The sequence below is a fragment of the Argentina anserina genome, chromosome 2, assembly GCF_933775445.1.
Source record: "Argentina anserina chromosome 2, drPotAnse1.1, whole genome shotgun sequence".
Lineage (NCBI taxonomy): Eukaryota > Viridiplantae > Streptophyta > Magnoliopsida > Rosales > Rosaceae > Argentina > Argentina anserina.
The window spans coordinates 7,974,880-7,987,726 of NC_065873.1; the positions used below are offsets into that span (position 1 = coordinate 7,974,880).

At 37.8% G+C, this 12,847-nt stretch overlaps 1 protein-coding gene across 2 annotated transcripts; it reads left to right on the plus strand.

The window, feature by feature from the left end:
- Positions 1-7,140: 7,140 nt before the first annotated feature.
- Positions 7,141-11,574, plus strand: LOC126783107 (protein RBL). 2 transcript variants are annotated; one of them, XM_050508507.1, is made up of 6 exons: positions 7,141-7,314; positions 7,430-7,468; positions 7,568-7,666; positions 9,502-10,586; positions 10,660-10,921; positions 11,328-11,574. In XM_050508507.1, the coding sequence occupies exons 2-6, from the start codon at positions 7,450-7,452 to the stop codon at positions 11,396-11,398; spliced, it is 1,536 nt and encodes a 511-aa protein (XP_050364464.1). In that variant the 5' UTR covers positions 7,141-7,314; positions 7,430-7,449; the 3' UTR covers positions 11,399-11,574. The 2 variants fall into 2 exon arrangements, with proteins under 2 accessions (XP_050364464.1, XP_050364463.1); XM_050508506.1 differs by having other exon boundaries at positions 7,141-7,468.
- Positions 11,575-12,847: the final 1,273 nt, after the last annotated feature.

Genomic DNA, 12,847 nt, shown 5'->3' on the forward strand with positions numbered 1-12,847 from the left:
GCTAGATTCTTATCAAATCTATAGCTGTATGCTGTATAGATTGCCTCTCTATGCAATGGAAATGTTATATGCTGCCTAAATCATTGGTTAATGAGATCCACCAATTTCCCAGTTATGTGCCTCACTCTTATGGGGATACACCGATGACATGAAGAATCATTGGTGTAGTTGGGAGTCTCACAAAGGAAGAGGGAGAAACCCAGATTCAAAAATCTTCACGCTTATAACCCTGCAATACTTGATGATCCAGGTAAAGTAAGATCTGTGTTTGATGAGCTCGCTCTAATTTACTACCAACTAGAGCACAAGTGAGTACCAAAGGCTATTGGGGTTATATGAACTGTTTATTATCCAGGACCCTATGAAGAAGCTTCACATGTATTCTGCAAACGTCCCAAGGCTATAGCTATTTCTACAGCCCCTCCATCAAACTCAGACAGAAGTCCTACTTCCAGGAATTGATTGAGTTTCAAGAACGGATGCTTAATCATGCAATGCATTTCAATAAAGTTTATGACGATTATGTGGACAATGCCGCAACCGTAACTACAGCTGTGGGAGAACTCATCTCAAGCTCCTCATGACTTGATGTTGGGTGCTATGGCATGGCTTACTAAATTTGTGAAAGATACAGCAACTCCAAAACAATTTAGTGACCAAAACAGAAGCGTGGAAACCGGCTGCAGATGTGTGGTTACAGCTTCACTTGCAACAAATTTTGTGCAGAACAAAGGACTACATGAATGATGGGTCGGAATTCCATTTGCTTGCATGATGTTATGTATCAAACCGTAACTTAACTATCTGTAAACATGCCTGATATATGTATGAATAAGGATACTGAAATTTTCAAACATACAAACGCAGCAAAATCATTTAAAATTTACAAAATGATTGACTTTCTCAATTTCTACATAACTTTTGTGAGGAGATTCCTAAGCCAGACATGATGCAGAATGAAATAATAGAAGTGCTCAGATAGTTGTTTGCATCAAAACTGACTTCTTTCCTACGGATGATATTCAGAAAATACGTAGGAACAGATATGTCACATACATAGGAAAAAATGTCACTGAACACTTAGCGTCAGTGTTCAATTGGGGAACAGATATCAAATGATGAGATAAAGCATGGACATAGAGCACATTGTGAAACTCTATTGTGGGAGTAATACGAACTGACCCTTTCCCTAACACGGGGAATGCCTCACCATTAGCATTAGTAACATAGGGTACTGGTGGAGGAGACAATACGGTAAAATAAGATTTGTCATAAGTCATATGATCAGATGCACCAGAATCAATAATCCATGTATCAAAACCAACAAAGTTAGAAATATTTAAAGCCATACCAATTTTACTACGAACAGCTATGGATGCGGCATGTATTGCTCCTCCTGCTGTGTGATGATCATGTCCAACCAGACCATAGATATTTGGTTCATGGACGAATTGAATAGCTGCTTTCGCCTTGGGATGATAATTAGACCAGTTAGGCCTAAGGTGTGGATACAGCTTCCAACATGTTGCCCGAGCATGGTTAGTATCATGACAATAAGAGCAATGAACATAATAGAACTGAGGACTCTCTGTGTCGTCTCCAAAACCCATTGAAAATGAAAAAATCAGGATTGATGCAGCGTGAACACAATAGAATAAAAAACAGAGTTGAACCTGTCTTGAGTGCACCTGCACTGTCAGTGAACCGACACTGACAACAACAAAATAATAGAATTCGGGTCAAACCGGATCGGGTCGAATCTGGGTCTCGGGTAGGGTCGAATCCGAGTCTCGGGCCGGGTCGGATCGGGCGAATAAGGGCCGGGTCTGGTCGGGTTTTCGTCCAAATTTTTTCGTCATCGCGCTCCTCTGCTGCGACCTCCTTTTCTTCACCTTTGCTTCAAGGATCAACGGCGGCAGCACCGGGACGAGAGTCCACGTCTTGACAGCGGGTTCGACTTTGGAAAGGGACGGATCGGCGTAGAAGCGGGTCAGCCCGGGGCTGTCGTCGTTCGCGGAGGTTTTGAGCAGCGGCGATCGGCGAGCGGAGGTTCCGAGCAGTGGCGAGCAGGTCGCAGAGGTTTCTGGAGGTTGTGAGTAGCAGCGGTGATCACGGCTTGAAGGAGCTCGGACGGTGGCGATGTTGTGGCAGGTCCCGGAAGTGAGCGGTTCGCGATGAACGAGGAGCGGTTCGCGATGAACGGGGAGCGGTTTTGTACACACTCGGCGTTTACATGCCGGGTGAAGCTGAGGAGTTACACTGCGGGTAACAACGAGAAGGAAAGGTACTGCTCCTGCTCGCAAACGGTGCCTTGTGATTTTTGGTGAATGGACGGCGGAGGATTTGCATGGAGGCTCGACGGTTTGAAGGAGGGAAGGGATGCGTGTGGGCAATCTCCGTCGGACGAAACGCAGCTCTGGCTGCTGTTTTGGCTGTGCTCCACGAAGGGATGGTTGTGCTCCACGAAGGGATACCAGCCGAGCTTTGAACCAAAAACGTAAAAAACAAGGGAAAATCCAGAAATAACATAACAAGGCTCTGATACCAAATATAAAGTTTATTTCACTCTTGATTAAATTACACTTGATTTGTAATCTATATATAAAACAACTTAGCCTACCTACCCCCATAAATCACGGAGGATATCACGCCCGTGATTTCCTCCTTCAATCATGCTAATCACGCTAACATTTTAATCTCTACCACCCCCTGAGGATCTTCTTGAGTCGAAGCTATTTGCAAAATTGATTGATTCATTTACCCTGTTAAGGGTTTTAGATCTCAGTGGTAGTGAACTCGGCAATTTTTCAAGCAATATCTTAAGCAGTTTATATATTTGAATTGGTGTCTCAACCTTAGTGGTACTAGGATTAACTACCCGAAGACGTAGGTAATCCGAGTGAATTGGAAAGACTTAAACTCCAAGATTGTCCAAATCTTAGACGATGGCGCTTAAACTTTAAGAATTTGACTTAAGTTCTGTCATTTGTATTTTAATGACCTGGGTCATCTTGATATCTCGAGAGCACTAGCAACGGCGGAACTACGTAGCGGGCTAGTCCGGCTATAGCCCCACCGAAAAACAGGGTATTTCAAAAACTATATGTACTTTACACACATTAAATGAAGTTAGTTTAGTTGGCTGAGTGTCTCAATTAGTGGGTGGGGTTATGTTCTTGGGTTTATGTTCTTGGGTTCGAATCCCTTGTGCCCATTTTTTCAATTACTCTACTTATTATGTTTCCATTTTTTCCTTTTTTCTATCTCTCTTTCCAAGTCTTCTTTGGAGTTTTTATTCATATCTCCAAAAATGTTATTCACACATCTCTACTCAATGGACCTCCAACTTATTTATATACTAAACTAAAATGATACTTACACCTCTCTAATTTTCCCAAAAATGTCCACTACTCATACCTTCAAAATCTGTTGATAAAGTCAACTATAATCTAGAAAATATAGAAGTTTAATTGTCAATTTAGGAGGTATGAATAAAATCTCTCTTTTTTTTTTTAATTTTCTTCACTCATTCTTTTCTTTGCTTACTCTACTTTTATATCGCAATAGTTTCTCAGTATTTAAAAAAATCTTACAATATTTTTTATTAGAAAGAAATATATCTATTCTCTCTCCATTTTCTCCATCTTTTTCTTTAGTCATAACATTTTTTGATATAAATTCTTTAGCTATTAAGTTTTCTATTACAAAAAAAAAATTATATGACTAAAAACCAGCCCTACCTATTTCGAATTCCTGGTTCCGCCCCTGAGCACTAGGAATATTATGGGTATGAAATTAAGGCGCTGGATGACTTGAATTGCCTTAGAGATCTATTCGTATCAGAGGTCTTGAGTGTGAAAAATTTACAAGAGGCTGAGGCTGCCATGTTGGAAAATAAGAATTTTTTTGACAAATTAGAGTTCCAATGGGATGAACAAAAGACTGCCAACAAATCAGACAAGAAATGTTGATGGAGAAGTACTTCAAGGCCTTAAACCTCATAGTAGGTTGACATTTGATCATAAGCAGTTATCATGGGGTTAATGTGCCAGATTGGTTTGCCAATGCCTCTTGCAAGTTTGAGAAGCTTGTCATAGGTTCATGTGCATAATTGGTCAGGATATTTTCCGGTACATGATATGTTTATGAATGCATTCATAGTCCTGTAACAGTTATTTATATATGTTACATTAGTGGGTTGATATTCTCATCAAACAAGGATTGAGTGAACTCGGTAGTGGGTCAAAATTGATGTAGAATTTTCTCTTTGGCCTTACGTCCAACAAGTGATGGGCTCCTGGTTTTTCCTCTACAAATGAAACAAGAACAACAATCCTCGATCAAGTTTCAACGACAAGAGTCACCAACATAGCATACCAAACCGAGGACTTCAGTTTTTCAGTGCACAAAGCTAAAATGCAAAATGGGGACTGTCCGCACCTATCTATTCTCACAAAGAAACAATAAAGCCAATTGCAAGCGTCAATGAGTGAGAAGTTTTGTTTTGATTCCCATCTCCCATCAGACTCTCTCTTCAGTTCATCTTTGATTCAACTTAGCAGAATCACCTTGTTCTATTTATGGGTTCTAAATATGAAAATAGAAAGAAGAAAGATGAAAATTTCAGAAGAATTAGCAAGAAGAAGAGCAGGCGAGTTTACCATCTCAGGCTAAAAGTCAAAAGCCAGCAGCCCATTTAAATCCTCAATCTTGAAGCTCAAAGCCCACCTCAAATTTGGGCACATTTGAAGAGTTCAACCAGGCACAACATGGTGGGTGTCCAAATGAAAGTACCCGAATTCGTATAAAGATGCTTCGAGAACTAAATTCCTATTGGTACAAAACCAAGAAAGCTTAAATGCTAAAGTATGAGCTGTGGTAGGTTTGAACCCTCAAAATGGGTACTTAAGCAATCTAGCGACCCACTAAAAACAACCACAAATTCTAAATCGAATCACTGACTCCATCAATCAAATTTATCTGCCCTGATGCCACTCAAATTCACCAAGCACTAGAAAAAAGAAAATCACTCCCAAATTGCTCGAAAGCAAACTCGGGGGGTTTTAAACCCTGGCATATACCTCAAACACAAATTTCAAGTAAATGAGTTATCTACCCATTGGAATCTCAAAAGTATGGAATTACATGTGGTTTGATCCCGCAATAGTATATAGGCAATCTATAATCAAATAATCTAGATGCAAATGTATCGTAAACACTATTGTCATCCCAAAACCAAAGCCTTCCATCGAGTCATTCACTCATTGAAACTCTTCAATTACGAGTAGTTTGATCCCCTCCATGATACTTGGAAAATTGTTCATATTTCGTTTTTCTGCATTAAGATGTTTTTTGTTTTGAAATTACTTAGAAAGAAGCTTAATTTTGCTAAGCTTATTTTATAAAGCTAGGCTCATTTCATCTGTGCATGCAGCCTAGCTTTCTTTGTTGTAAGGCTGATAAACTATTGGGGAGTAAAATGATGTTTGCATTTTACATTTTTTAATTATAGAGTTGTGTCCCTTTAGATTTCGTTTTAGTATAGTAAATCGTAATTAGGTTTTGGTACTGGACTTTTTTGTCACTCGATGTTCCTATTTTCTAGTCTCGATCTCGTAGCTTTAGTTTTTTTTAATCTTATTTTCAATTCAAATGTTTCTTTCAGTGTACACAAAATGTTCAACCGAATTTGTGTGTGCGTCTTCAATTTTATGGTTTGGAAACTACATTTGCTCTGTGATTTTTTTTTCAATATTGTCTTTTTTATGTGGATAGTTGCAACACCGTAACTTGTAATCGCTTTTCTCAGTTGCTTATTTCAGTTAGGCAAAAATGCCGATTTGCACCCTAAATTTGGCTGAAATTGTCAATTTGCACCCCGAACTTGTATTTGAGTCAATTTACCTCCTAAACTTGGTAAAAATTGCCGATTTACACCCTGAACTTGTATTTGAGTCAATTTACCTCCTAAAGTTGGTAAAAATTGCCGATTTGCACTCCATCCGTTAAATTTAACTGTTTCTACCCAATTTTGCGTCACATGTCATGCACATGAGGGGTAATGTTGTCATTTTCTATATATATTTTTCTTAAAAACAAATAAAAATATTCTTTAAAATGAGGATTATTTTGTTAATCAAATTATTTATTTACATCTTTTTTCTACATACTTAACCCTACTTTGAATTATATATTCAACATATCCACCCATTCAAATATAGTGTGTTGGGTATAAATATATTTTTATATGTACACATTGTTGTAAGAGGAACAAAACGAGAATAATAACGACGTAATAGAACATAACGTAACCGTTTATTGATTGATAATTAGGCCAATATATAGGCATTACATAACCACAATCCTGTAGGATTCGGAGTCCTAATCTATTACAGAGATGCGAATCTAATGCTAACAAGAAACCTAATAAGACTAAGACACACACAATGGTAGAATAGTAATTCTCTCGGAACACACATTTATTTTTAATTTTCAATGTATTTATTTATTTATATTTTTTCTAATATCTTTTAACATACCATATCACATAAAATAATAAATATATAAATCAATAACATGTTTCGAAAAAATAAACATTGTAGCAAGTGTTCCTCTTAAGTAATTTTATTAATTTATTTCATTATTAAATATGAATAAATATATAATGACAATACTGCCCCTTAAATGCATGACATGCGACTTTAAATTAGATTGAAAACATTAAATTTAACTGATAGGGTGCAAATCAGCAATTTTTACCAAATTTAGGTGGTAAATTGACTTAAATGCAAGTTCGGGGTGTAAATCAGTAATTTTTACCAAGTTTAAGAGGTAAATTGACTCAAATACAAATTCATAGTGCAAATTGACAATTTCAGCCAAATTTAAGGTGTAAATCGACATTTTTGCCTTTCAGTTATTTGCATCACACTCATATGAAATTTATTGTTTGAATAGCCACCACTGCTACGGATGAGCTAGTTATGACTCAAAAGTCAAAACTCAAATGTCGAATATACAAAATGACGGAAAATAAAAGAAATGAAATGCGAGTGGAAGGGTTTTATTGTAATTACCAATACAGCTTAGCAACACAACGAAAAATAAAGAAAGGAAATTGAATAGCCCCCCCCCCTCCATAAACCAAGACCCTCGCTGCTCTCACTCTCTCAACTCTCCACAATTTTACAGATTCGTGTAAAAAGCTTCGATTTTTCTTTGATTTTGTGCCGTCTGATTCGTTGGGTCACGATTTTTCCGGGTTCTGGTTTCAGTTTCTTTCCCGGGTTTGGTTTCCTGAGAAAAAAGAAACCTGTAAGATTGGTCGTCCGATTTCGTTTCGGAATTGGTTTTTGCTTAGTTCAATAAAGGGTTTGTTCTCAGTTGAGAGTTGAGACTCATTATTAATTTGGGTGTTGGGTTTTCTTAGGTTGCCCTTGTTGGTTAAGGATGAACGCTTCTATAATCGGTAAGCTCCCCCTGCTTCCCATTGCTAATTTTTATTTTGCTTAAAACTTGGTGGGTGTTGAATAGCTGATTGAGTTGGGAATTTGTTTATATGGTGAAGACCCACTGCAAGGTGATTTCCCAGAAGTGATTGAGGAGTATTTGGAACATGGCACTATGAAATGCATTGCCTTCAATCGCCGCGGTACTCTTCTTGCTGGTATGTTCCTCTACCTTCCCCCATTATACTTTTGCCATTTCTGGTTTACTGCTTTCGACAATATTTGTTTTGCTTTCTATTGAGGAAAATCCAGTAATAATCATCAATCATGTGACTAATACGATTTGTTAATTATCCCAGTTTTATGGACTATTTATACGTGCATATATCTTTTTCTGTGCATACAATATAGAAGCGCTTCATAATCTTAGTTGATGTGCACGCAATTTCATGACTATACAGTAACATGTGTGGTAATTAGCATACACAAATGAAATATTGTCTAAACCTTCTGTAGGGGGCTGAGTAATTACAAAAGAACTCCCCCAAGTTTACTTTTTAGATTAACAATGCATTTTATCTGTATGCTGATAACCTGCTTATTAAGCATAATGGTTGTCAAGTGTGGGCAGTTTAGTATGAATATAGAGCATCATATCTTCTAATATGAATATAATAGTACCAGTGAACATCAGTTTTGAAGCATTGCTCGAGAGGTTGAAGACCTTGTATTGGCGGTGATGTAATTATACTCTCTAAATTCTGTTGAATTTGGGCATTTATTGAATAGAGGAAATGGAGGGCTGTCCTTAATAGTTCTAGCCAAATGTTGCACATATCCTTCCCTTGTACACTGCCAGCCAAAAGGCTATGTAGAGTGTTATGAACGGAGGCAAATACACTGTGGAATATATTGCTACTGCTTGTTGATAAGCCTTTCATTTGTTCTACATAGCTTTCTTTTTAGTACTTATGAGTGATGGATATTTTGTTAGTTGATATCAATGGGGTAGCCAGAGATCCAGTTAAGAGGGATCAAATTTACGTAGCTAATTGGTTAAGTTAGTAAAGAAAAAGACCGTGGTTTAAGATAAGTCTATAAAATCACCTATGAAAGTGGGCTAAATTCTTTCTATGACCTGAAGAAGATAAAACAAAGCCGGACATATGAATAAGATAAAAATAATTAAGGTTAAAAGTTTACATACAAAAGGACTACATTAGTTTAGTTTTTAGAATCAGGTTTATAAGTTTGTTAAAAAAGTGATTACTTTATTGCTTTAGAACGAAAGAATAGAATAAAGTACATAGCTCATATTTCACTTAAATACAGGCAAATACTTCATGCATAATGGAGTTTATGGAGATGTTGAGCAGAGTCGAGTGACCCTACTCAGCTCCGTGTAGCTACGCCCATGGTTGATATGTTTTTTGTTTGATGGACTGTAGGTCACAGAAGCTTTAATATATTGCATCAAATATATGAATCAGTCATACATCTTGTTATCAGGGGATAATTAATGGTTGGCTTTGTCTGAATTGCATATGATTGTGTCAATTTTTTTATTCATGGGACGTAATGAGGTGATTAAGAGGCTGCACACATTTTTTTTGTGGAGGGACTGGAGGTTCACTAATTTGATTGTTGTGGTTGGGATGGACTGATGAATATGTAAATTGGCTATGATACCATGCAATTTCTGGGTACATTATTTTTTGTGGGGTGCACAATGAGCTGATTAAGAGGCACTCAACATTATGCCCTGGAGATTCATCTATTAGATTTTTGCTGCGGAGATGGATATGTAAATGGTCTTTGATACCAAGCAATCTATTAAGTGTTGATCTCTTTGGATATCTATTTTGTAATCTTGTTCATTGAAATTGATCATATACAGTTGTAGACTTATGTAGGGATCGTCTCAAGGAATTCTAAACTCAATGTTGTTTTTATATTCATTCAGATTAATGATGGCATGTTCTGTCTTTCCATTTTTATTGATGACATTCCAAGTGATCTGTGGCTGACTGTTGATTTGTGGTTTTGATGCCAGCTGGGTGCTCTGATGGTAATTGCATAATCTGGGATTTTGAGACAAGGGGCATTGCTAAGGAGCTCCATGATAAAGAATGTGTTGCTGCCATAACTAGTGTATGTTGGTCAAAGTATGGTCATCGTGTTCTTGTGTCTGCAGCTGATAAGTCGTTGACACTATGGGACATTGTCAGTGGCGAGAAGATTACAAGAACGATACTGCAACAAACTCCTCTACAAGCTCGATTACATCCTGGTTCCTCTACTCCATCTCTTTGCTTGGCTTGCCCTCTCTCATCTGCTCCCATGATTGTTGACTTGAACACAGGAAGTACAACTATGCTTCCAGTTTCCATTCCGGACTCTAATCCAGGATTCGCCCCTCCATCACGGAATAAAATTTCTGATGGAACTCCCCCCTTTTCTCCTACTGCTGCTTGCTTCAATAAGTATGGGGATCTGGTTTATGCAGGGAACTCCAAAGGGGAAATACTTCTGATAGATTATAATAGTATCCAAGTGCTTGCCATGGTTCCTACATCTGGATGTTCTGTGATTAAGAACATAGTTTTCAGCAGAAATGGTCAGTATCTGCTTACAAATTCAAATGATAGAACAATAAGGATTTACGAGAACCTTCTTCCTTTGAAAGGTGGACTTAAAGCCCTAAATGGCTTAACTGGCATTGATGGACTAGATGATGTGGAGAAGTTGAAAGTTGTTGGATCTAAATGCCTAACACTTTTCCGTGAGTTTCAAGATACCATCACAAAGATGCACTGGAAAGCACCGTGTTTCAGTGGTGATGGTGAGTGGGTAATTGGTGGTTCTGCAAGCAAAGGGGAACACAAGATTTACATATGGGACAGGGCCGGGCATCTCGTGAAAATTCTTGAAGGGCCAAAGGAAGCCTTAATCGATTTAGTGTGGCACCCTGTTCATCCCATTGTCGTCTCTGTTTCCTTGACTGGCTTGGTTTACATATGGGCTAAAGATTACACTGAGAATTGGAGTGCATTTGCTCCTGATTTTAAGGAGCTCGAGGAAAATGAGGAATACATAGAACGAGAAGATGAATTTGATCTGATCCCCGAAACTGAAAAGGTGAGGAGATTAAATATGGGAAGCCTTTTCTTTTCCTAAAATTTAGTTGTCTAATATAAATGTATGTATGCAGGCCAAAGAATCTAATGTTAATGAAGATGATGAAGTTGATATTGTGACAGTGGACAAGGATTCAGCTTTCAGTGATTCAGATATGTCACAGGACGAGCTGTGCTTCTTGCCAGCAATTCCTTTGCCTGATGCTCCTGAGCAACATGACAAGTGCTTAGAAAGTTCATCAAAGTTGGTGGAAAGTAATAATTCTGGCTCCCCTCTTTCAGAAGACGGCAGACCAAATGGACGTGCAATTAATCATGCATCAAGTCCACTTGAAGGTAAGATTAGATGTCACATGCATATTTTTGTGTCTCAGTGTGGGTTTATGTTTGTTCAATTATCACCTTCCAGGGAATAGCTTTCTCTCTTTCTATGCACTAAAATTAAACTGCAAAATTGGCATTGTCTTCACCCTTTTAGTATACGTCATCAAGCCACTCTTCCCTCACACTATCTTTTGATTCGTATTAAAGTCAGAGTTTGAAACAGGTTATGCTGAGTATAAAACAGTTGGTTACTGTCTTTTCCTGGTATCTTCTCCATTTTTTTTGTATTTTTCCTTTTATCTATATGTTACATTTCAAAAACAAGGAAATTCCATGATACCTTCAGCTTTAGATTTTAAAGTACTGTTCACTTGCAGCAGTTTAATGCTGTTATCTAACATTGGATATATCTATGCAGAGGACCCTGGAACAACACGCATGAAAAGAAAACGAAAGCCTTCCGAAAAGTGGTTGGACTTGCAGCTTTAGAAATGTTAGGTAACCCTTGAAATCTTCATGTAGATCATAATCATTTATAATGGCATGTGATGAGTTTACTGATGGCGATAGTAGTAGTTCTACTTTTGTATTCCTAGCTTTGTAACAAATATACATTGTATTAGTTGTACTTCTGTTGCCTGGTAATTTAAAAGTTCTGTCGCTTGATCTAAGTAGATGGCTTAGTTGTACACCAATTTTTTTTCCCCGGTAATATCTCCTGTTGCAAAATGAAATATATTTGTCCATTTGATAACTTAAGAGCACCCTATAATTTAAGACGGGATCTGAGGAATAATAAACTGAAGACATCAGGTACCAGCACTTTTTCATATGCGACTCGTCTGACTCGAGGTGCATATCATGTTCTTTTCAATCTTTTTTCCCCATATTAGTTACAATTTTCAAGGATGGTCAAATGAGGCATAAAGCTAGATGAAAGAAAGAGCTGACAGTAGATTTTACAAATAATCAAATTGTGTAACTTTCCCAAACACCGCCTGGACTATCAGCAGGCCGCTTTAGGTCATGGTCGGGGCTCTGGAGGTTGAAAGAGATATATGCTAGACTGCTAGTTTTGAGTGAGGTATGCTAGCTTTAGCAAGAGTATCAGCAGCACTGCAAGACTACGTTCTGTGCAAGTCGTTGGCAGGATCAAAATGCTCAGGATATAGTGCTATTGGCAGCTAAAGCTCCAAGAGAATGGATCATAACTCATCCTAGTAAGCCAAGAAATTCTACACTTGCGATCACATTCGACCAGTAACTTCATCCAACGTCATAAAAAGGACCAGGGCTGCTCCAATGCCAACATCGAAACTGTGTTTAACTATTTATCAAGGCTGGTCATAAAATGTCTGCAGCCTAAAAACAAGTGAGCCAAGGGTCATTCATATTCATCACCAAATGCAGAACACTAGACAACTGACTCCCTAATAATCCACTCAAACTTACTGGTTTAGTATCAGTGTGCACGATCTAGCAAAACTCTGAATCGGATGATTTCCATTTTTTTGCCTGCTTGAAAATATAATGTAGACGAAATGATCCTAATCAAGTACTTGTAACATTTTATATGTTTCTCATGCTTCTCTCTCGACTCCCGCTTGATGACAGAATGCTTCTATGAGTTCTTTCCAACTTCAAGGCCTATGTTCTTAAATTAAGCCTTGATGTTTGATTACTAGACAACCTACATGATATATAGCAGAAAGGTGCTCCACTATACGAAGATTTCAGATTGGTATGCAAAGTTGCAAACTAACTGTTATTTTATCTGCCAACAGAAAGCGATATGTAACATTAGGAAATGAGGCCAGAAGACATTTAGCAATGGAACCAAGGACAAAAAAATCCACTGTTGCATCCGATCATACAACAATATTGGAGACAAATATGTAACCTCTTAAGAAGGTTTAGCAATACACTAGAAATCTCAAA